Below are 21,405 nucleotides of genomic sequence, written 5' to 3'. Positions count from 1 at the left end.
ATTGTCTTTCTGTCCCATTTTCTCTGGTGATTTACTGCAGCAGAGATCGACTGTAAAGGATAAAGAGTACGTATGATGAAGTGCTGAAAGGGAAACAGCAGCAAGCTTAACCCCCTGTCTTTAAACAAAGCAGCCTCAAGAGTAGGGCTCATTCGTCATTTGGCAATCTTTGCTGTGCTGTAACCCACAACATACTGGACAGACTGTGTGGACAGGCTTTGTTGTTTTTAGTTTTGGTTCATCACTGTTCCTCAGACTATCACTAGGCGTGGGCCAATATGTCAGTTTCACACTGTGTTACGTACCACTCTAAAAAACATCTCGGGCAATGATAATTGTACTGGTGGTGATTTCTTTTACTACGGCTGGAGTGATCACTGGCTTTATATGAAGCCATGTTTAGTATACATGGTTAAAGGTACAATCTAAAGAAGTTATCATTACATGCTCCCTATTAATTGTATTTTTGCCTTGCAACAGGATCAAGTTGTTTTACTACCTCTTACCACAAACAATATTTTTCATAAAATTCTGAAGAATTACAGTACAATACTACTGACTGGGGTATTTGCTGATTATATTAATTGTAGCTTGCCTGACCTTGCTGTAAGATACTGTATAAACAGTATATTGTTCCCTTATGGTAGACGTGTCATCTGTCCTGGTGTTGGGGCTGTTGGGTGCAGCTCATAGATGCTGTTGCACTCTGAGCCAGACTCCACCACGCTTATTAAAAGTTTGTGTATGTGTGTCCCTCCATGCACACACTCACACGCACGCACGTGCATTTGTGTGTGGTACCCAGCGATGTAATGCTGACTCAGACCGAGTGCGTCAACAGCTGCTGCCTGTTACTGAAGAGAGAAACTGGTGTGCAGAGGGTAGGGATTTGAGAGGGGGAGGGGGGATATGAGGGTGTGTGGGAGAAATGAGTAGGTTAGATTAAAATAGAATTGTACAGATTGTCTTTTTATTTCCCATCATGCCACGCATATTGATTTGACATCATGCTATTTCAGTCTCTACAGAGGCTGATCTCTTCAGATGTTTCCGCTTTAAGGAGGTTGCCTTTTCACTTCACTTGGAAGTCGTGTTTTTTTTTTTTTAATGTTACTACCACACACCCAGTGTGTATATAAAATAAACTTGAATCCCTCTTCTTATGTTTGCAGGCTCAAATCGCCTTCCTGCAGGGAGAGAGGAAAGGTCAGGAGAACTTGAAGAAGGACCTTGTGAGGAGGATCAAGATGCTGGAGTACGCCCTGAAGCAGGAGAGGTGGGTGCCTGACCGCCTGCTACCACTACAAACCCACCCAACACAAATGCAAATACCTCTGCTCCTCTGCATCCACCAGACCTAAGAACAGCTTGCAGTGTTTCCATTTCTTGGTGTGCTCCTAAAGATAAATTCCTGCCACTGAGAAAATTAGAAAAGGGGTATTTGGGTGCGGTGTGAGACTCTGATTGGTTGACAGCTTGACATCCACTTGCACCTGAACAGAGCAGGCATACTCTAGAGTGCAACTCTGCATGTCTTTTTAAGGTTGTTCGCAAGATATTGACAATGGGCAAATAGCTTTTTCCTTTAAAATGCTAGCCTCCTCTTGTTAATATACTGTACCTACTAGAACTGTTCCTCAGCTGGTGTCAGTAGCGACAGTAATGGAGTGCCAGAGAAATTCCCCCGAGTCCAGCTGGTGTGATAGCTTTGGTCGACAGCATGTGTTGGCAGGAAGGCTTGGTCTGCTGTCTGATACCAGTGACTCTGCACTGTCCTCAGCAAGAGGATGGGACGGGCCAGGAGAATTCTTTCTCCAAGCAGGACAAGGTCACGATCACTGCTTTCTTTCTGCAGTAAACCAGCAGAATTGCGATGTCTTTACTTTCCCTGTGCGCCAACCTGTCAACTCTGTACAACAGGTCCCTGTGGTAGCTGAGGCGACGCATTGCATTTTTCCCCCTCCTTGACACATGGCTGCACACTGGAGCAGAGATATTTTGATGATGTCAACACTCCATGCAGCCAGCATCATTCGTCCTGGCTTTGCACAGCCATACTCTGATTTTGTATCCATTGTTCACTTCACAAAACAGAGTCAGGGTACCGGTACGTTTAGGGCAAGCGGTATCAGGTGTTTACAAAAATAAGCAGCAGTTGATTGGAACAACCATCTGTCTATCCTTAGCTGACTTGTCCAGTCAGACACATGCTTTGAAGCCAAACAGCAGCAACTATGAAGCAGATGATATACAGGCAAATTTTTAGGCAAATGTGGGGCAAAATTTGCTGGAGTGGGTACTGAGTGTGTGCAACTGGGCAGTGGCAACAGACAAATTTGTCAATTGGAAATGGATGAATTAAGACACTGCTGCCATCACTGCCATCTCAGTCTTGTCTTTGTTTAATCAATAATCATTTAATCCGCTGCACTTTCATAATGTGTATTATAGGCTTCTGTGTTAACCAGTATTTAGTCACAGCTATTATTTTCTATCATTAATATTAACAATTGTAGTTATTATTCAATGAATAGCTTAGTTATCCAGAATTAGTACTCACATTATCAACAGGTTATAAAAATAGGCCTATTTGTACATAAAGGAATTTAGATGATTAATAGTGAAGGCATAGAGACTGGCCAGTTTTCTTGTCTTTGATTGGATGATGTTGAAACATTGCTCTCGATCAACCATGGCCCTACAATTGCCCTGAATTTTTCCCTATGTATCATCAGCTTGCTGGAAAAAGCAAACAAACCAAACAGTAGGCTTATTGCTACCAAGTTAGGTTAGGTTGTGATTTTTGTGCTTCTTGTAAAGAAAATCTGTGCTACAGCATAAATCTCTTGAAGAGTAGCTGTTGTTACTGTTTTCAAAGTCAGTGGACCGTGTCTTCTCACTGACGTCATCACCTGAACCACACCAGTAGTTCCTCATGGGATGCTGACTGGTCTGACCACTTGGCGGCTTCCAATGATGCTCCAGTTGGAGCATGCCCAGATGGTTTCACAAGTCAAATGAAAGTGATGTCATGAGATCAGCTGGCTGAGAGAGGTTACAGTCATCATACAAAATATCTTTGATCACAGAAAGCAGGATGGTGATGAGAAGAAATGTTTCTGTCCACATGGGTCAGGATCAGTTCACACAATAACATGACTGAAATGTTAGCTGTAGCTCACAACATTTTGGCTGCTCTCCCACAGGTTTAATGGTACCTCTGTGTAGCAGCCAGGTAAGATTCAATCTGTAGCCCAAAGGTTAATGAATCAGTCTTGTAACCGGAAAGACAGGGAAAGTGAGCAAGTAGCTCTCCCTCCCATTAATAACTACCATAGAGGATGCCATTGAGCACAGCACTTAACCTTTAACTGCAGCAGCGAAATCGCTCCAGGGCCAGAATTAGAAGACTGTGGTTGTATTGGAAAACTACCAGATGGCATTGTGTGGTATTGTATGAATGTGAGGTAGAGCATTGCTGAAAAGAGCATGTGTATTCAGTGAAAACATCCCTGGATAAATGGAGGTTAAGAGTGGAAAAATGGAAAGTGAGACAGGTTGTTCAGAGGGCAGCAAATGAAAAGAGTGACTGCAAGTATCTTGTTAATTTGAGCTGGGAGACTGAGAGTGTCTAGACTAATGAGGGCCATGACACAACCGAGTTAGACAGGTGCCAAAATAGGTTAATGCTCTGGTATTCCTTTAGTGCAGTTGGAGGGTAGTTAAATTTCCTTTACTTGGCTCTGGCAGAAACATCATCATTAGGTTTGTTATGTGCGGACTTGTCTGCTTGCGGTCTATAGCATATATTCATCTAATTTTCTCCAGTGTTATCACCATGGGCTCTGCCTCAGGAGCAACACTTAACCCAGAATGAGTACCGCTTTCCCTGGTTGCCTAGCAACAGGTCATGTCTCAGAGGGCATCTAAAAGCAATATCAGGGATGGCCTTCTGCATGCAGGATGTTCCCAATTTAAAAGGAATTTGATTTTTTGACGGGTTGCTTCTTCTGGATCAGTGGAGACGTGGTGCTGTGGGACTGTGTAAACCCTGGTGCATGAAAGCTCTCTTGGTGTTTGGTTTTTACCTGTCCTACAGATATGGATCTATCTGCAGTCATGAGAAACTGCATTATTTTGGTCAGCACCTGTATGCTAAAACAGACTTAATCGAACCAGACATAAGCCTACATTGCTGCTTTTCTGCTCTGGTCCCTAAATGCATGTGGGTAAAATCACTGTAGTTGAATCAAGCATAACAGTCAATCTGTCAAGCAAGCTAATATTTTTGTGTAAAGTAGTGCAAGTTGCTGTTGAGATGAATTTCAAAGCCTGTGCAGATACCATGCATAATGAGTTTTAAAATAGCTTGTTGTCAAACCTTTTTGATCAGCACTGCTTGCTTATTTGTGCACCCCTCCCCCCTTTCCCTTTTTTCATCTTCCAGAGCAAAGTACCACAAGTTAAAATATGGAACGGAGTTGAATCAAGGTGACATGAAGCCCCCAAGCTACGACTCTGGTAAGTCTAGAGAACCACAAAGAACTGCCTCCATCTTGTCATTGCTAAATCGCAGTTTGATTGTTGTGTTCACATACCTCAAGTGACAGGATTGGTACATGTGTGAAGGCTGCATTCATGTTGAATCTTGTTCTCCGAAATACTTGCATTACAGTGTCCATTCCTGAGAGGTGAAACAATGCAGTTACGTTTGTATCGAGGCAACTTTTTCAGCGCCAGTATTGAGCTACTTAGTGTCTGGTTACACAAAACACTGAGTTGATCCGTTCCTTTTGGAAAACAGGACAGATTTAGACAATTCATGTGGGTATATGTCACAACAATCATATGAGAAATAATCCATTTTCCTCATTTGACGACATTTTGTGTGTGTGTGGGGGGGGAGGCTGGCAGTAATTTGATTTGATAGCCAACAGATAGACACACTCACACACACATGCATGCACACACGCATACACACACTCACACACATACACACTCTGGCACATTTGTTACAGTAGCAACAAATATGAAACACAATAAACAACATAACAAATTCAAAATCAGGATTATCATGACCAGATTTATTGAGATCTTCAGTATTATGGCAGTGTTGTTAAGTATATTGAAATCATTTCAACATGTTTTGTATGAATAAAACAACTTCAATTATGAGCACTATGAACTTGCTTTAAAATAACAAGGTAATCAACTTTAGAAATGCACAGCACAAGCATATCAAAGGCATTATGGATGATTAACGCTGTTGCCGTGAGAGGTCTGCACCTTGTGCACATGGCAGATAAGAGAAAACAGCAACCAAAAGACATTCTTCAAGTGAAATAGCAAAACAAATCAAATGTGCATTAATACAATAGCAACACTATGGTAGTGTTAAGGAGACTTGACTGGTTCATGTTGGACAGTTTGTACTGCAAAAACATGACTTCATGAAACGGTCAAGTCAAAAGCAGCCATCATGATAATTAAAATTTGTAATGGTGTAACTACACGTTGGATACTTTTTTACCTTTTAAAACCAGGTTCACACACACAGTATAAAAATGAACCTGAACCACATAGGCCTACTCTTCAACATGCATATTTTAGTATTGTGAATATTTTCCAACACAGTACTCTGTTTTACCCTGGTATCACCCCGATATCCAATCAGTGCTCAGATCTGTTCGCATTACTGTAGTATAATTGGACTTGTGTCTGTAACTCCCCTCCCATCATTAAGTCAGGTTGTGATATTTCCTCTTTTTCCTCCTCATCTCTATTCATGAAGGACGTTCAAAGCACCAGAGCCATTGAAGTGTTGATGAAGCAGGGAGGTGAGGGGGAGAGGTGTTAGGTTTAGGGGACGGATGGGGAGGAGAGGAACGGAGGAGGAGGTGTTGCACGTATGGTGGCGCACCTGCCCACCGCTCACCCTCTTGAATTAGGCATGACCCACTTTTGAGGCAGCCTCCTCGCCCTGCCCTGCCAGCTCAGCCTGCTGACACATACACACCACACCACACTTGCACAAATGCGTGCTCTTGCACCCCATCTATGTCTTATTGACACGGCTTTCTGCCCCGTGCTAGAATCCCACCCGATTCGCCACCCGAGTGCTGATGATGTTGTATATGACAGTGAGCCTTGAATCCCATCATTGTTTGTTTAGTCAGTGCTTTAGACAGTAATAAAGACTGCGCTGTTCTAGATGCTGCAGGCACAGACACACGTTGTTGCTCTTTCTAGTGTGTCATGGGACCTGGTTATAGCAGAGAACAGCCGTTTTGACGGTGTTGGAATGCATTATTAAATATTGCACTGTTCCGTAATGACAATCTCTTGTTCCAGCTCCAAGAAAGAGCTATTGCTAATGAGTTTTAAATCTTCTCTGCTCTGTTTCCACTGCCACTGTCTACAGTATTTTAATAAGGCGATAAATGCCCACAGGGACATAAATATTTGGAGCAGGCTAGTTATGGCAATTACAGAAGATGGTAATAAATTATGATTTAGGTCCATATTTCAACCAGAATCTTGGTCTTGGTTGTCTTGGTTAGAGCTCAGTTACTGGCTGCAATCGTACAGCTGGTGTAGGATTTTGTTTTTTGTTTTTTTTTTCTTTTACATAGAACTTACAAGCTTAGAATGTAATTTCAGTGGCAAAAGAGAAGCAATAAAAGATCTATGCAGTTATCAAACGGTCCCTTTTACTTAATTATAGTCCTCTATTGAGTCGGTGAAAGCAACCGAGGGCGGAATGTGCGTAGTTGCCTGGGTGCTGTGATGCAGGAATGTTCTCTGGTTTTGTTTACACAGTGGAATTAATGTCAGTGGCTGTGTGTTTGTGGAGCTGTGATTTGTGTCCTCTTCTCCCCCTCCCAGATGAGGCCAATGAGAACGAAGGTCCTGGTTCGCTCAACAATCAGCTGTCTTGGAAGCAAGGCCGCCAACTCCTCAGACAGTGAGTACACATGGCGGTTTTATTCTATTATGATAGTCTTCCACCACCAAATAATGTACACTTATCATAGGTGAATATTACTGCACTATGATGTACTGTATCTAAATACCACAATGCTACCTTGGTGATGTCAGACTCTTTGTCTGTTGGGTGCTAGACATGACAGTGTTTCTGAACTAAGTGTACTCATGTGCCAGCAGTTTGATGGCCATAAAAACTATGGAGAAGAGCTCCCTCAGCTGGCCAGAAGTAGTCATTACCCTCTTTGTTTTTTTTTGTTGTTTTTTTTTCTTCTGTGAACCCAGCAGGCTCAGGAGACTTTTGTTATCAACTCACCATATTCTCCAGTCAGTCTCTGTAAATGATCAGGGGCTCAGGCCTTTATCCCAGACACCATCAGGCAGCCTCACACATCATCTGCCCCAACATGCCGGCTTATGAGACAGCCAGTTTATTCTTGAGCCTGTGTCAAGTGACAGATCAATAATGTGCTTAAACACCTCTCCCCCTCAGTCAGTCGCCTGCTCAGATCTCCAGAGCTTCCACTGTGCAAGTCCATGCGTGGAAGGTGTAATATAGGATGTTAGCGATATTAGCTGTGCTGACATTATCTAGTACTAGTTTTGACAGTAACAAGTACGGCACTGTTGAATACTTATAGTAGATTAACCTGTTATGAGCTGTATTGTAAAAGTAGAATCCACTTAAGTTAAGTAAAGCCTTTCATCGTCATTAATCTCATTTACATGAGGGCTGGATGATGTAGACAAAATCCAGTAGTCCGATATCCTTGACCGAATCCTGAAATATCAATATTGTGATCATACTGTAGAGATGACAGATGGTGCTTTCACAAGATATTTGTACACAAGAGCTTGTTGATAAACAATCATTAAAAATGTATACATGATGACCAAGCAGGTAGAGACAAATCACAGAACAGAGAGAAGAGTCCCAACAAGTTCAGAAAATTGCAAATTCCCTCCAGAAAATTCCTTCAGTGTAATGCCTTTACAACCATGAAGACAACACTAAAATCATTATCACAGACAATATCTACCTAATATTTTTCAGCATTTTCATTACTAGTTAATCCATGCATTTTGCCAGCTGTAAATACTGCACTTTATGTTTATATTCCATTTTTAATATGTGACAGTTTTATGTTTGGGCAAGACCAAATGCAGCCAGCCTTGACTTGTGTTTCAGGTACCTGCAGGAGGTGGGTTATACAGACACCATCTTGGATGTGAAGTCCCAGCGGGTCCGAGCCCTGCTGGGTCTTGCTGGGGATGGAGGAGGTGGGAGAACAGGTGAACGGACTGGTACTGAGCCACTGGTCAATGGGACCGACACATCAACAAAGGGCATGGGCACCAGAGGGTAAGTAAGAGTGAAGGGGCAATCGGTTGAGCTATATAAACTTGTATTTTCTTTATTTTCTTGTTTTGGTGAGGTGACTCAGCGTATTGATGTTTTAGTCACATTTCAAGGTTTTACAACACAGTCATTCGCAGTGCAAAGACAAAGCATACACATTGTAAACACCCTCTGTGCATTAAGTTCACATTTAAACTTTAATTCAGTTTCCTCCCTTTTCATAAGAACACATTATCAAACATCTCTACTGTCTGCTTCATTACAGTCTAACATCAGTTTTTAAACCAAGGTGGGAGTCAAAGCGTTCATTTAGTGCGAAATGTCTGAGAAGACACTTCTGCTATGGTTAAAATGTGTCCAACTTGTGAAGTATTTATTGAAAAATAACAATCAGAACCTCTTGTACTTTGCAACCTCTATTTAAAATTTATTTCAAAGAACAATGACAGTATTTGCCAAGACGTTCACCAGGACGGCTCCAGCCATGTGTTGTGACAGCTAATCCCTTCTGAATGAATGACTGTTTGCAGCACCTTGGGGTAACACTGTATTCTAATTGCAGAAAGCGGAGTATTTTTTTCCCTCAAAGCTACTGATCCAAATCCTTTCAATCAAAGTGTTTGGCTCTCTCTGGGGAAGATTCAGTAGCAACAATGATGAGGCAAAAGACTGGAGCAGAAAACTGGAAAACTAATGCTTGATATGAGCTACTTCCCTTTGATCTGTGTGTTAAACTAAAAGAGCACACAAAGAAATTTGACTAAAATCATGCAAAATTGCAGTGCAGTATTGTAAAATTTTCTTGCATCAATGTTGAAACCACCTTGAATTTTAGTGTAAAAACACAGCAGGTAAAAAGTCCCATAGCTTCTGTATTTTTGAAAAAAGCCAAGTAACTCCCACCAGGAGTTTACCTTAAGTTCATTTAAGAACTCAAAAATATTGAGCAGCAGGAGCGAGGTTATGTACCACAGCTGCAATTAACAATTAAATATAGATTAATCTATCTTTTTTTCATTGTGTCATTTAGTTTATATTTCATTATAAATTGGAAAAAATATGTGACCATTGACTGAATACATTAATACAGATAGAATAAATTGTATAATGATATGAAACAGAAAAGCAAACAAGTGTTAACACTGGTAAGACTAGTAAATATTTGGGATTTTTACTATTTACTTACTACCAATTTCATTTTTTTTTTTTGTATTTGTTTTTATGAGATGTAATGGGGCATGAACACATAGTTATGGATATGCATAAAATGTTTTCAAATATCCTGAAGATGCACTCTATGTGACTTCAGTAGGGATAGGTTGAGGTTATTTGTAGTTAATTTTTCATCATGTCTGAGTGAAAATGCTTTTTGTTTATTCCTGCAACCTTTTCTTTTCATATATTTGTTACAGTCTGGTTTTCCCCTTGATTGTCCATGTACAAGAATACCATTGTTCAATAAGCAGCGACTTTGCTGTGTGATACATGAGCAGTTGCACGTTTTAATTACACCTGTATCTTCCTGCATGCTTCATTTTATTTTGACAGGAAAACAGAACTCTCTGACACTAGTGCTGTATTGGAGGCCTTCAAATTCATTGAGAGTGCAGCAGCTGAATTCAGTGATGAAGATGAGGATGAGGATAGCGAGGGGAAGGACAGGACGATCATGGAATCCAGGACGGTACGTAAACCTGTGCTTTTACTCCCTGCACTTTGAGCAAAGCTGAATGTGGTGAGGCATATATCTTTAATTTCATGGTTCTTCATGTCTTCCCCTAGATCATGAGGAAGAAGCCCTCTTCGTCATCATCGTCACCAGCCAATATGGACACCAGCGAAGATCCAGACGCAGAGGAAGCACTGAAGGGCTTTGACTTCCTGTCTAGCCCTGATGACATGGACACCTCGCCGGAGTCCCGAGGCCCAGGAGACGGCACAGACTGGGGTGAGTCATGGAGTTGAGGAACCAGAGGCATGAAAGGGGCCGTTGAGCCCACATAGGTCCAGTCAGTTGAAGGACAATTTTGGTATTTTTCAACATGGGCTGTGTTTTTCCACCTTTTGGGGCCCAAATGACTGATAGGCATAAAAATTTTTGGAATTGGTCCAGGATTGGGATAGATTGCTTCAGCTGGCAGCTGCAAAAACGGATTGTTGTGTAATCACACGGGGCAATTGCACTCGTCAAATTATGTCCAATAAAAGTGCTTGTTTTTGTCACTGACAGTTTCAGGTTTTTAGTATAAGTGTATGACATTATGGAACATTATGGAAAGGATCCATAAAGAGCTAAGCATGTATCTAGCTCAACGAAGAATGTTACTCTGAAATCTTGCATGAGGTCAGTTCTTGCGGAAAGACAGTGGAAGTGTGAGTGATGGCTGGAGAGCACCAGCCGGGAAAGGTTTGTTGTTCTGGAGTACGCTACAGAAAGTGTAGCTTAGTCTTATTTAAAAGTAAAAAACAAAAGTGGTTGGTGTTTGTGCATTTCCAAATTGTGGCAACAAAATGACATGCCACACTTGGTGCAGCTTTCGTAGAATACCTTTGTTTGATAGAGACACATGGAAGTTGTGGCTAGGTGTGCCACAAATGGATCCCAGCACTGTGCCTCGTAGACCATTAGGTCTTGACCATTTTGATCGGCATTAAAACTTCCAGCCAAAGAGGAGAAGAAATCCTCTACCAAAGCACTTTTACCTAAAGAAAATGGTGTTCCTAGAGTGGAGACACCTGCTGCTGACAGAGTGGTGGTAATGTTATTAGACGTAAAGAAAACCCTCTCGTTCTCCATAATGTTGTCAGACACTTACTTAAAATAACAATCTGAACCTGTCAGTGGCAAAAATAAACATTTTTAGTAGACATAATTTGACAGGAGCAAATGCCCTGTGTGATTACATTGCAGCCCATTTCGTGACTGCTGGCTCAAGCGGTCTAGGTCAATACTGGACCAATACCAAAATATTTTGTCGTTATCAGTCAGTTGGACCCTAAAAGTTGGAAAAATAGCACCCAGGCTGAAAAATACCAGAATTATTCTTCAGTTAAGACTAAAACATACTTAGTGTACACAAACAGGAAAGCTGCCAAAGGTGTGAAAACACAGATTTCTTTTGTCTTACAAAGTGACAGAAAGGTGTCGCTCCAATTCTGTAGAAGCACTTTAGAACCACTGAGAAGATTGCTATTTTTTTATTTATGTGAAAATCGAATGATTTCCAGTGTCTTTGGTCCAAAGTTGACATCTTGTCATAGTTTGGTGATTGTTCATGGAATACTCGTTTCCATCATTCACATACCATGCTGTGGTCATAAATCATGAGACTTGGAGTTTCACTGTTTAACCCATAGTTTGTGATTTCTTCCACTGTGTGTTCACATAGCCAGCCTGCGACCACAATGTCTGTTCCACTCCTGTGTTGATGTGTTGTCAAATCAACCCAATACCCCTTCAGTCTGAGACACGAGTCCTATAGATCCTAAAAGTATAGCCTGAAAAACAGGTCTTTATGTTATGTTGAGGTGTTCTATTACATTTGGACATTTGGATATTCATATACAACATATTAACCCTGTTCACACATTTTAAAAAAACGTTTTGAGTGATCAGATCACGAGTGGACAGCGCCAAGTATGGATGTGAAGGTGGCTCAGTGCATCTTGTGATCGATCACTCAAACCATCCTCTGAGGTGGTTAGGGACACATGTAGCCATTTAAAGTGGATTGGCGCGTCTTTGTGAATAGACCAGAGAAAAGGAGTTGGGTGGGTGGGGAATATTTGGACTATAGATGAAAACATAGAATAAAGAAGTGATGAGAAGTACAGAAAATTCAAAGACCGGAAATGAAGTCATTCTGGTAAATCCGAGCTCGATCCCAAGTCCAGTTGCAGGTTTTTCAATTACAAATGGTCACTGGAGATACATTTGAGATGCATGGTAATGCTAGATGTGAACAGTGATCTCTCTCGGCTCTGCCCTTATGATTGGATCACCTAAGATGGATGATGTTAGAACCAAGCCTGAACAGGGCCTCTGATTTTTAAGAAGATTTAATCCTTTAATTTCTCATGACTGAGAATCATAATGTTCCAAATGAAAGAACTCCCCATCTGGCATCAGATTCCCTCTCACCAATCTTACCTCTTCCGTACAAATGAAAGGTGAAAAAGATAAGAGATGGCTGCGAGAGCAGACTCGGCTGCCACATTCAGTGTCTCTTTAAGTCAATTCTGTGCCCATTTTGGTTAGAATGAACTTTAGAATTCAGATCTCACTATGGTTGTAGTGATTTCCTTTTAAAAGACAAGATGCTAATACCTTTAAGGCCCCATCACTCTCCTTGAGGCTTTCTACCTTCCTCTCAGCTCTTCTTGAACTGCTGGGCTGGACTGTTGAGTCAGGCCGGCAAGCTTCAGCAATGCAGGGGAAAATGCTAGATGAGCGTATAAACCTCCAGGAGAGTAGGAGCCTGAGAGAGGTCTCTACACATTTACCCACCCTGCCTGGCCACATGAGCCTCGACCAGGGCAGCGCCTCAACAGCCTCTCGGTCTGGTTTTGTCCCCCTGTGTAGAGAAGGACGAGCAGGGTCCCATTTCTGAGGCCTGGGATGTCGACCAAGGCCTGATAACCAAACTCAAGGAGCAGTACAGAAAGGAGCGCAAGGGGAAAAAGGGGGTGAAGAGTAAGTCCTATCGGGCGTTGCTGCCCCCCTCTCCTCTCTGTAGAGCCTGACTTTTCTGAACCCGAGTTCGGCCAGAAAGCTTCAAATCAAGAGCAAACATCTTCACTCTTTTTTCTCATCTCCTTCTCTAGCTGCTCCCTCTTATGCCTTCCACTTAGCACAGCTCTGTCCTCAGCTCTGTCTTGTGCCTCTGTCTGTCAGTGAATGTGTGATGTTTGTGTGTTTGTAGTAGGTGTTGCACTGTGCAAACAAAGTCTGTCACCACCATTCTCTGTCCCATACAAAATGTAATGCTGAATGTCTCTGTGTTGCATGCTTTTGTCCCCCATTTAAATATTTTTATTTCAATGTCAAAATCTCATTTACCACACCATTCTGTCCACACACACTCAAATATCAGATATGAATATGAGTGTCAGTCTCCACAACACTAGTTTCAAGAGTCATCTTTTTCCTACATTATGTTCTCCAATCATCATAACAATAATTATCACCATCATCGTCATAATCCTCATTTGTCAGCCATGCTCATACTAAAGTAATAATTTATTTTGCTGTTGTAGGTTGACTCCAATAAAAGCTTTTTCGATGACTCAGTGAAGTGACTCGACTGAATGCTGTTACACTCAAAATAATAGCCCTCTTCAGACTAGCCTCATTCAAAGGCTGAGAGCCCTTAGATTTCACAGTTTCAAGGCCAAAGCTGTGCTGCTCTGCTGCTGGTTTTTACTGCAACTTAATCATAAGATCAACAGCCCACGGTTCTCACCTACAGTAATAGTTCCTCACGCTTTCTTCTTTATTCAATTTATGTCCATCATCATTTTCCTCACTTTGCTTTTTCCTTCTCTGTTTTCAGCACAGTTCTGTTTTCATTCTTCATGCTGTCGGTCGGCTTGTCACTTTTGTGGGTGTGTGAAGGGAGATCATGTTAGGATGTGTGAGGAATTTTCTTTTCTTTTTTTTTCTTTTTTTTTTTTTTTTTTGAGATGTGGTTCAGGATCAACTCCTGTATAGCACTGACATCACGTTTGAGGTTTTTATTATCTGGGCCACCTGTGCTGCAATGTTTGCACTCATGGTACTTTAAGGTGCTTTGGATAAAGCATTCATAACCGGCATATTAATTAATCCTTCATGGTCAGAGATCTGAAGGAAATCCACCCTGCCTGCACTCTTAAAGTCAAATCTGCCTCCACATTCTCCCCGTTTTAAAAAAACTTTTTTTTTTTTTTTACCTTTTCAGTTCATCTAACAAGGACTCTGCACTGCTCTTACTTTCATTTTCTTCTCTACAGCTTATAATTTATTCATCTCCTTTTCTTCCCTTTTAATGCTTCTTTTTGTCCTTATTCACTCTGTATGCTTTCTTTCACAGTATTTTGACAGTATTTTTTTTCTTTACAAAACATTTTATTTTTTGGCTGCCATTCTATATATATATATATATATATTATTTTTTTTTTTTTTTTTTTTTTCCTCCATTGCCGCATGTCTGTGTGGTAACACTGTTTACCTAACTTGTACAGGGCCCAACAGGTCCAAGCTGCAGGACATGCTGGCTAACCTGAGAGATGCTGAGGACATGTCCCACTTGCAGCCTCCCTCCACACCGCAGGCCCGTCCCAACGTGGCCCGGCTCAACGAGCACGATGGGAACCGGACAGATGAAGGTGCTTGAGGGCGGATCAACCCTTACAACAGAAATTTGACTTTACATCCTGACAATATGTCTCTTTTCGGGCAGGAATTCAAGTCGAATAAATAATTGTGCTGTTTTTCTCCTTAGTTGAGGCGCTAACCTTCCCACCCACCTCAGGGAAGTCGTTCATTATGGTCGCTGACGAGGCCTTGGAGAGTGAGCTGGGCCTTGGGGAGCTGGCTGGCCTCACTGTGGCCAACGAGGCTGACAGTCTGGCGTATGACGTGAGTAGCACAGGAGTGGAATGGATTTGAAGACTCATGGGACCATCTCTCTTGAGAGAAGCTATTTCTGTTCACCTTTTTCTTTTTCTTTTTTTTCTTTTTTTTTTTTTGGTAGACTGCTGCTTTGAGTGACATATCCTTTCCACCTACTTCAATTCAACAGCATATGCCTCGTCACATCACCAGACAAATTGTTAATTTGTGTCTGAAACAGTCATTAATCAACAACATTTATTTCATATTAGGAGAAACTGATCTACAGTAGAGCTACCCTGAAGCAAAGTATAGTTTTGCTAACTATTGTTACTTAGAAAAAGTAGTTTGAAATATTAAAAAAAATCTTTCATATAACGCAGCACCAGACAGCTGCAAAAAATAGCACTGATTAGGCAGGCAGGACATTTATGAAAGGGTACGTGATCAAAGGCAGTAGTAGGCATTGTTGACAGTAGTTTAGTATACTTTGTCATTTTTGTCAAAACAATGGAAAAAAAATGAAAATAAAGAAAAGCCAAACTACTCCAGGTACAATCTAATTTTGAATTTAACTGACCTGTCACAAGGCTGCTGCAAGTGTAATTTTGTTTGTAACTACTAATTGTAGTAGTCGTAATTTTGGCTGAAATAGTTGTAAATGTAGTCAAGCTGCTGACTCGTGTCCTCATCCTCAGATTGGTAACAATAAGGATGCCCTGAGAAAGACGTGGAACCCCAAGTTCACTCTGCGGAGCCATTTTGACGGGATCCGGGGTCTGGCCTTCCACCCTGTGGAGCCCGTCCTGGTCACGGCTTCAGAGGATCACACACTCAAGATGTGGAACCTTCAGAAGACTGCTCCTGTCAAAAAGTAAGGATGTCTTCATTTGTCATACCTCTGTAACACCTCTGGATTATTGATGTCACACAGAAACTGTTTCAAGTGATTTAACATGTAGGCTACATTTGAACACTCTGTTACAAGTGCAACTTTGGCCTGTAGCCTTCAAGCACACAACACAGCAGGGCAACAAAATACTTTAAAGTAAATACAACGGTACAAGGCTAAGGCTACATTAGAATAGGAACACAGAGTTAAAGAGTGAGGGATCAAATTATGTTGATATTAAAAACGCTAGCTTTCATGTTGTTGCAAAAATGTTGGTATTGACTTTCATGAAACATCCCTTTCCAGCTGTGTGATCACTAAGGTTGGGAACAGAAACCCCAAAACACTTTTGCCTCATTGATTTCTATTACTGAGTCTTATTTATTTCACGATTCTTTAACCAAAAAAAAAAAAAATAATAATAATAATAAAAATACAATTCACTATTGAATTGTTACTACCTGGCAGACAGTAACAGTCAGGGAGCAGAGTTTCCAGCTCTCCTCAGCACAGTCACAGTTTCCTTGTAGGTGAAGCAACAAAGAAACCATGACAGCATTAGAAAGAGGAGATAACATTAAGGAGTGTAGCTTGTCCTCTTGGTGGCTGTAGCCTGGTGCTTTACACTCCATTTACAAGGTGTCTGCCCCCATGTGGCCGAGAAGTGAACTGAATACACTCTGCCTCCCCTGCCTCACTGTCATGTCACAACCCAGCAGCCACTCACACACACAGCTGAGGGATGTTTGTTCAGTTTTAGAGACTGCAGTGAAATCAGAGTAAAAAGTTTTTCAAAAGCACAATTTTTTTGAATAGTTGATAATTTTTTCTTATTTTCTTATTTTGAATTGGTAGAATTTCAGTCAGTTTCAGATATTGATTTTACAGTTTTTGTTTTTTGGGGTGAAAAGAAGGTATTATAATCTATATATGAGAAATGAACCATCAATTGAAGTGTCAATAATAATAAAATAGTTGCTCTTAAACACCAGCAATAACTTGATCTCTCTGAAGATATGTGAGCACTGTTCCTGTTGTATTGGAATGGTGCAAGTAGTGAAACAAACAAAAAAAGGTTTTCCTGTCACTAGATTGTTGGTAAAGAAGTAAATAGTTTATCATTTAACAGCATTTATGGCTAGAATTTTTCTTGTTGTGAAATTTAAACTGAATCATAAGCACTGACCCACAGTACCATGTAGCTCTATGTGAAATTGAAGAGTGCTCTCTTTCTTCACAGGAGTGCTTCTTTAGATGTGGAGCCCATCTACACCTTCAGGGCTCACAGGTAAATACCTTTCTTGTGAATAAACAGTGTTTCTATTTCAGTGTTGATTCAACAGACAATAAATCTTGTTAATCAGCACTAATAACATGATGGTGTTTACGCCACAGGGGGGCTGTGCTGAGCGTGGTCATGAGCAGCACAGGGGAGCAGTGTTTCAGCGGAGGGGTCGACGGGACCATCCAAAGCTGGAACACTCCCAACCCCAACATCGACCCATATGACTCCTACGGTAGAACATCGTCTACCATCTTCCTCCACCATACAAAACTCTACAGATGTGACAGTATTCAAATCGAGCCAGGAGAGCTGACCCTTCCTGTTTCATGTTTTCTTTGACAGAGCCGTCGGTGCTGCGCGGGGCGTTGTGTGGACACACTGACTCGGTGTGGGGTTTGGTGTACAGCAGCGCCCACCAGCGCCTCCTCTCCTGCTCGGCAGATGGCACTGTGAGACTGTGGGACGCTAACACCATCTCCCCCGCCCTCGCTGTATTCAATGAGAACAAAGGTACCGATAGATATGCCTGCTGACTTTCCTCTTGTGGTATGTTTTTTTTTTTTGTTGTTGTTGTTGTAATTGTTTGTTTTACTGGAGTTTTACGTTCTCTGTGTGTTTTTCCGCACCAGAGCTGGGCGTTCCCTCCTCAGTGGACCTGGTGTGCAGTGAACCGGCCCACATGGTCACCTCGTTCACCAGTGGGCAGATCGGCCTCTTCAACATGGAGACCCGTCAGCTGGTTCTCAACCTGGAGTCTGCTTTGGAGCCAGGTAGGCCGGGCATCATGGGTCAAGTGCGTGGATTGGACTGGGTTGAGCCTGATGTGCTGTGTGATGGATGTTAACAATTAAATAACTTGTCAGTTCATTACTAGGTGATGTTCTCTGCCATGAAAGGATAGAAATGAGCATATTCCCCAGAGGAGGTGCAGATTAAGGAGGAAATTCAGTCCATAGAAAGTAAAGCGTAACTGCACACTCAACTCTGAATACCCTCATTTATTGCTCTTGCTGAAATGGAAGTGTCCCAAATATCAAATTAAGTGTGAAGAAAGTTTTTAACAACATTTGAACAGTTTTGAAGAACCTCTAAAAAATTTGAACAGTTAGACCGCAGAACACTTAACCTCCACTGAAATCCAGGCTAAGAAGGAGATGTATGCAATCCAGTAAATATTTTAAATTACAGTAAATTTGGGTTAAGTTTCCCACTGACAACCACTGTAGTAGTAATAAATTACATACTCACTTCACGAACAAACAAACTGCATCATATCCATCATGTTGGAGGTCATTAGCACTGACTGGGTGGATCTGTTTTTCTAAGAAAAGGCTAATACTTTTTGATTTAGTGGTCTGTCCTAATGTAAATAACAGCTTTTATGCATAGCATGTATCATAAACTGCATTATATAGGTGTGCTTTGACCATGCACAGAAAGAGCCATCAATTAAGGCTGCATCTGTGTTTCTGGTTTAAGGCAAGCTGCTTCTTTGCCTTAAAACAACAGAAAATTCGGATTGATTTAAGTTGATTTAATCTAAATTTCCACTTTTACTGAATGCAGTAGTTTAATGTGTTTGTCTGTTTTAACCAGGCACTTCGTGTCAGATCAATAAGGTCCTCAGCCACCCCACCCTTCCCATCACCATCACCGCACAGGAGGACAGACACATCAAGTTCTTTGACAACAACACAGGGAAGCTGATCCACTCCATGGTCGCCCACCTGGACGCTGTCACAAGTTTAGCTGTGGACCCGAATGGGCTTTACCTGATGTCGGGCAGTGAGTATCATTGCTGTGTCTAACATGAGTATCTCTTCTCATCCAGCAGGGTGTTGACAAATCTTCTGCCTCAGAGGAATTACACTCAGATGTGTGCAAATCCATGCCCAAGTGTGTGTATGTGGTGCAAGGATTAGTTTGACATATTGCTGCTTTTGTAACTGAAATTTCTTAAATGTGTTGTGTTCTGTTTTTTTTTTTCCTTGTCTCTGATGATTTGGGCTTTGAAACCTGTTTAATTTCCATAAAAATAATTTCAATCTTAGGTGTGCCAGATTGAGAGGAGTGAGAGAGCATTATTTTCTTCATTCCTCAAAAATGTAATTAGTGGAGATGCACGTCAGTGGTTTTACAGGAGCCATAAATTATTTAGTGTTGCAGCAGGTCTGTGAAAGAGATGACAAACTTATCACTTTCTAGCCTGTTGTTAAAGGGTAATGCCACTGTGTGTGTGCGCCACATCTTAGTCTGCGGCGGTATACCAACTTGTGGATACACTTACATATTATGTGCTTTATAACTACATTATATTTTTATTTGGAAATAAATGTTTGCACATACATATAAACCCTCATCTCAAAGCTCATGTTGTCAGTGAAGCTGTCGCAGGCAGCTCATTATATACATTACTGCATACTGTGCCATACTGTATTAAACAGAGGAGTGTTCATACCAGACTTAAAGAGTGAAAGTTATGTCCAGAGTCACTGATTGCACTAAGCCAAGTCGTCAGAATAACTTTATTGCTTAAGTTGGTGCTCCCCCTTTACCCCATTAACCTCTAACTCTTCTGCCCCTCTACAGGTCATGACTGTTCAATCCGTCTGTGGAACCTGGAAAGCAAAACCTGCATCCAGGAGTTCACAGCTCACAGAAAGAAGTTTGAGGAGTCGATCCACGACGTGGCGTTTCATCCGTCAAAATGCTACATTGCCAGTGCTGGGGCAGACGCTCTCGCCAAGGTGTTTGTATGACGTGGAGCTGCCTTCTCGCCCTGCAGCCCCGCTCTCTGACGCAGCCTCCCAAGATCAGGGACCAATAGAGACACAGGAGGGGAGGGACCTTCAGGCATGGGTCCAATCCCACCTCACATAGCCCTCTCTGGCCACTGGTTTCCTGTTGGACTGGCAGACTATGTAGCTACTCGCCTCAAACAGGCCCTGACTCTTCGTAGAAAGGGCCACGGTTGGCTGGGAGGCCAGTTAGGAGGAGAACTGCTATGGGCGCAGGGCTCCTAGTCCCCATCCCCCATCCAGGCAGGCCTGGGTGTGACCGACCACAGGGCCCCCCAGCACCTACATAGACAAACTAAAGCTTGCCCTCTGTAGCTAGGAGGGCAGTGCAAGTGTTGAGTGTGGACTGGAGAAATGAGGTGTCAAGCCGGTCTTCTGCCCCAGTGACTTCACGCTCACCCCAAATCCCTCGGGCCCTCGACCTTTCCGCTCAGACGAGTGCGGTCAGGGCCCTTCCTCCAAGTCAGGTTTTGTGTTGTGTTGTTCCAGAAATGTGGGGTACTGAAGGCTCGCTGGAGCTGTCATGGAAGCCTCTCACTTTTTGCTTCCTAGACCGACTCTGCTTGCCGGCCTGCCTTTGCTTTTCCTTTTTAAAATAACACTTGTTGACAAATGTGCCTTTGCTTTAAAAAGGTCTTGAAAATGTTATTTTACCTAGCTTGTTTCGGGTAATGGGAAGGGAGGGGAAGGGACAATGGAGAAATGGAGCTGGTTGTCACAATGTTGTCCATTTTAAGAAAACATTGGATGTAAAATTACAAATGCTTATAATAAACAAAATATATATTCAGTCTTAAAAACTTATTGTGCAGCGTGAGTTTGAGTGCTCCTTTTTGATAAGTGTGGTTGGGGAATCAGTTTTATGCATTTCAAAGCAAAGCTGGCAGAGTGATACAGACCATTAAATATATTGCCTGTTTGTTAGATTTTCAAGTAATTGTACACTTCAGAGGTAAGATTACAAACGTATCTCTCCAAGTAAACCATTTTGGTTGTATGATTACAATTTCAAACTTGGTCATAGATCTCCATTTTAGGAATAACCAATTGATTTTGGCCAGTTTGCTCTCGTTTGAAATGAATGGCTTGTACTGTATGTAACTTTCCCCTATTGTGTGGACATGCCTGACTATGGTGTGATGTGTCATGTCCAGATATTTACAGTAGTCCAATGTTTAGCAAGAAGTTAGTGCCGTACTATAGGACTATTTGAAATAATATGAGTGATGCATCCAAAACTACAGGAAGGGAATGTCCTGACTACCCAGACCTGCGACTACAGTATACTGTAAGTTCTGTGAGGAGGAAATTATCCTGAGTGATGCAAATCAGTCAAGATAATGTACATGTACAGCACAGCTTCAAATGAGCCATTTTCTCAGTCACTGGTTTGTATATGAAAATCTGTTGAAAATAAAACCTGCTGTAAAATCTTTCCCTGGTCCCACTTTCATTATTTATCAAAAACGAATCCCATTCGTGAGTACCTGAAGA

General features: G+C 41.8%; 1 protein-coding gene across 1 annotated transcript in view; it reads left to right on the top strand.

Annotated features, from left to right (window-relative positions):
• The window catches only part of LOC115372318 (striatin), a 33,166-nt gene extending 11,820 nt beyond the window's left edge, over positions 1 to 21,346 (top strand). The window contains exons 2-17 of the mRNA XM_030070113.1: positions 1,173 to 1,276; positions 4,448 to 4,521; positions 6,886 to 6,964; positions 8,174 to 8,347; positions 9,893 to 10,028; positions 10,127 to 10,292; positions 12,927 to 13,037; positions 14,567 to 14,710; positions 14,827 to 14,963; positions 15,635 to 15,810; positions 17,069 to 17,116; positions 17,224 to 17,345; positions 17,456 to 17,623; positions 17,743 to 17,883; positions 18,710 to 18,898; positions 19,703 to 21,346. Coding sequence (XP_029925973.1) covers positions 1,173 to 1,276; positions 4,448 to 4,521; positions 6,886 to 6,964; positions 8,174 to 8,347; positions 9,893 to 10,028; positions 10,127 to 10,292; positions 12,927 to 13,037; positions 14,567 to 14,710; positions 14,827 to 14,963; positions 15,635 to 15,810; positions 17,069 to 17,116; positions 17,224 to 17,345; positions 17,456 to 17,623; positions 17,743 to 17,883; positions 18,710 to 18,898; positions 19,703 to 19,872 — 2,139 coding nt within the window. The 3' untranslated portion in view covers positions 19,873 to 21,346. The remainder of the gene's footprint in view (positions 1 to 1,172; positions 1,277 to 4,447; positions 4,522 to 6,885; positions 6,965 to 8,173; positions 8,348 to 9,892; positions 10,029 to 10,126; positions 10,293 to 12,926; positions 13,038 to 14,566; positions 14,711 to 14,826; positions 14,964 to 15,634; positions 15,811 to 17,068; positions 17,117 to 17,223; positions 17,346 to 17,455; positions 17,624 to 17,742; positions 17,884 to 18,709; positions 18,899 to 19,702) is intronic.
• Positions 21,347 to 21,405: the final 59 nt, after the last annotated feature.

Source organism: Myripristis murdjan, chromosome 15, assembly GCF_902150065.1.
Source record: "Myripristis murdjan chromosome 15, fMyrMur1.1, whole genome shotgun sequence".
NCBI lineage: Eukaryota > Metazoa > Chordata > Actinopteri > Holocentriformes > Holocentridae > Myripristis > Myripristis murdjan.
The sequence above is the reverse complement of the archived record's forward strand: the minus strand, read 5'-3'. Positions and strand labels throughout refer to the sequence as shown.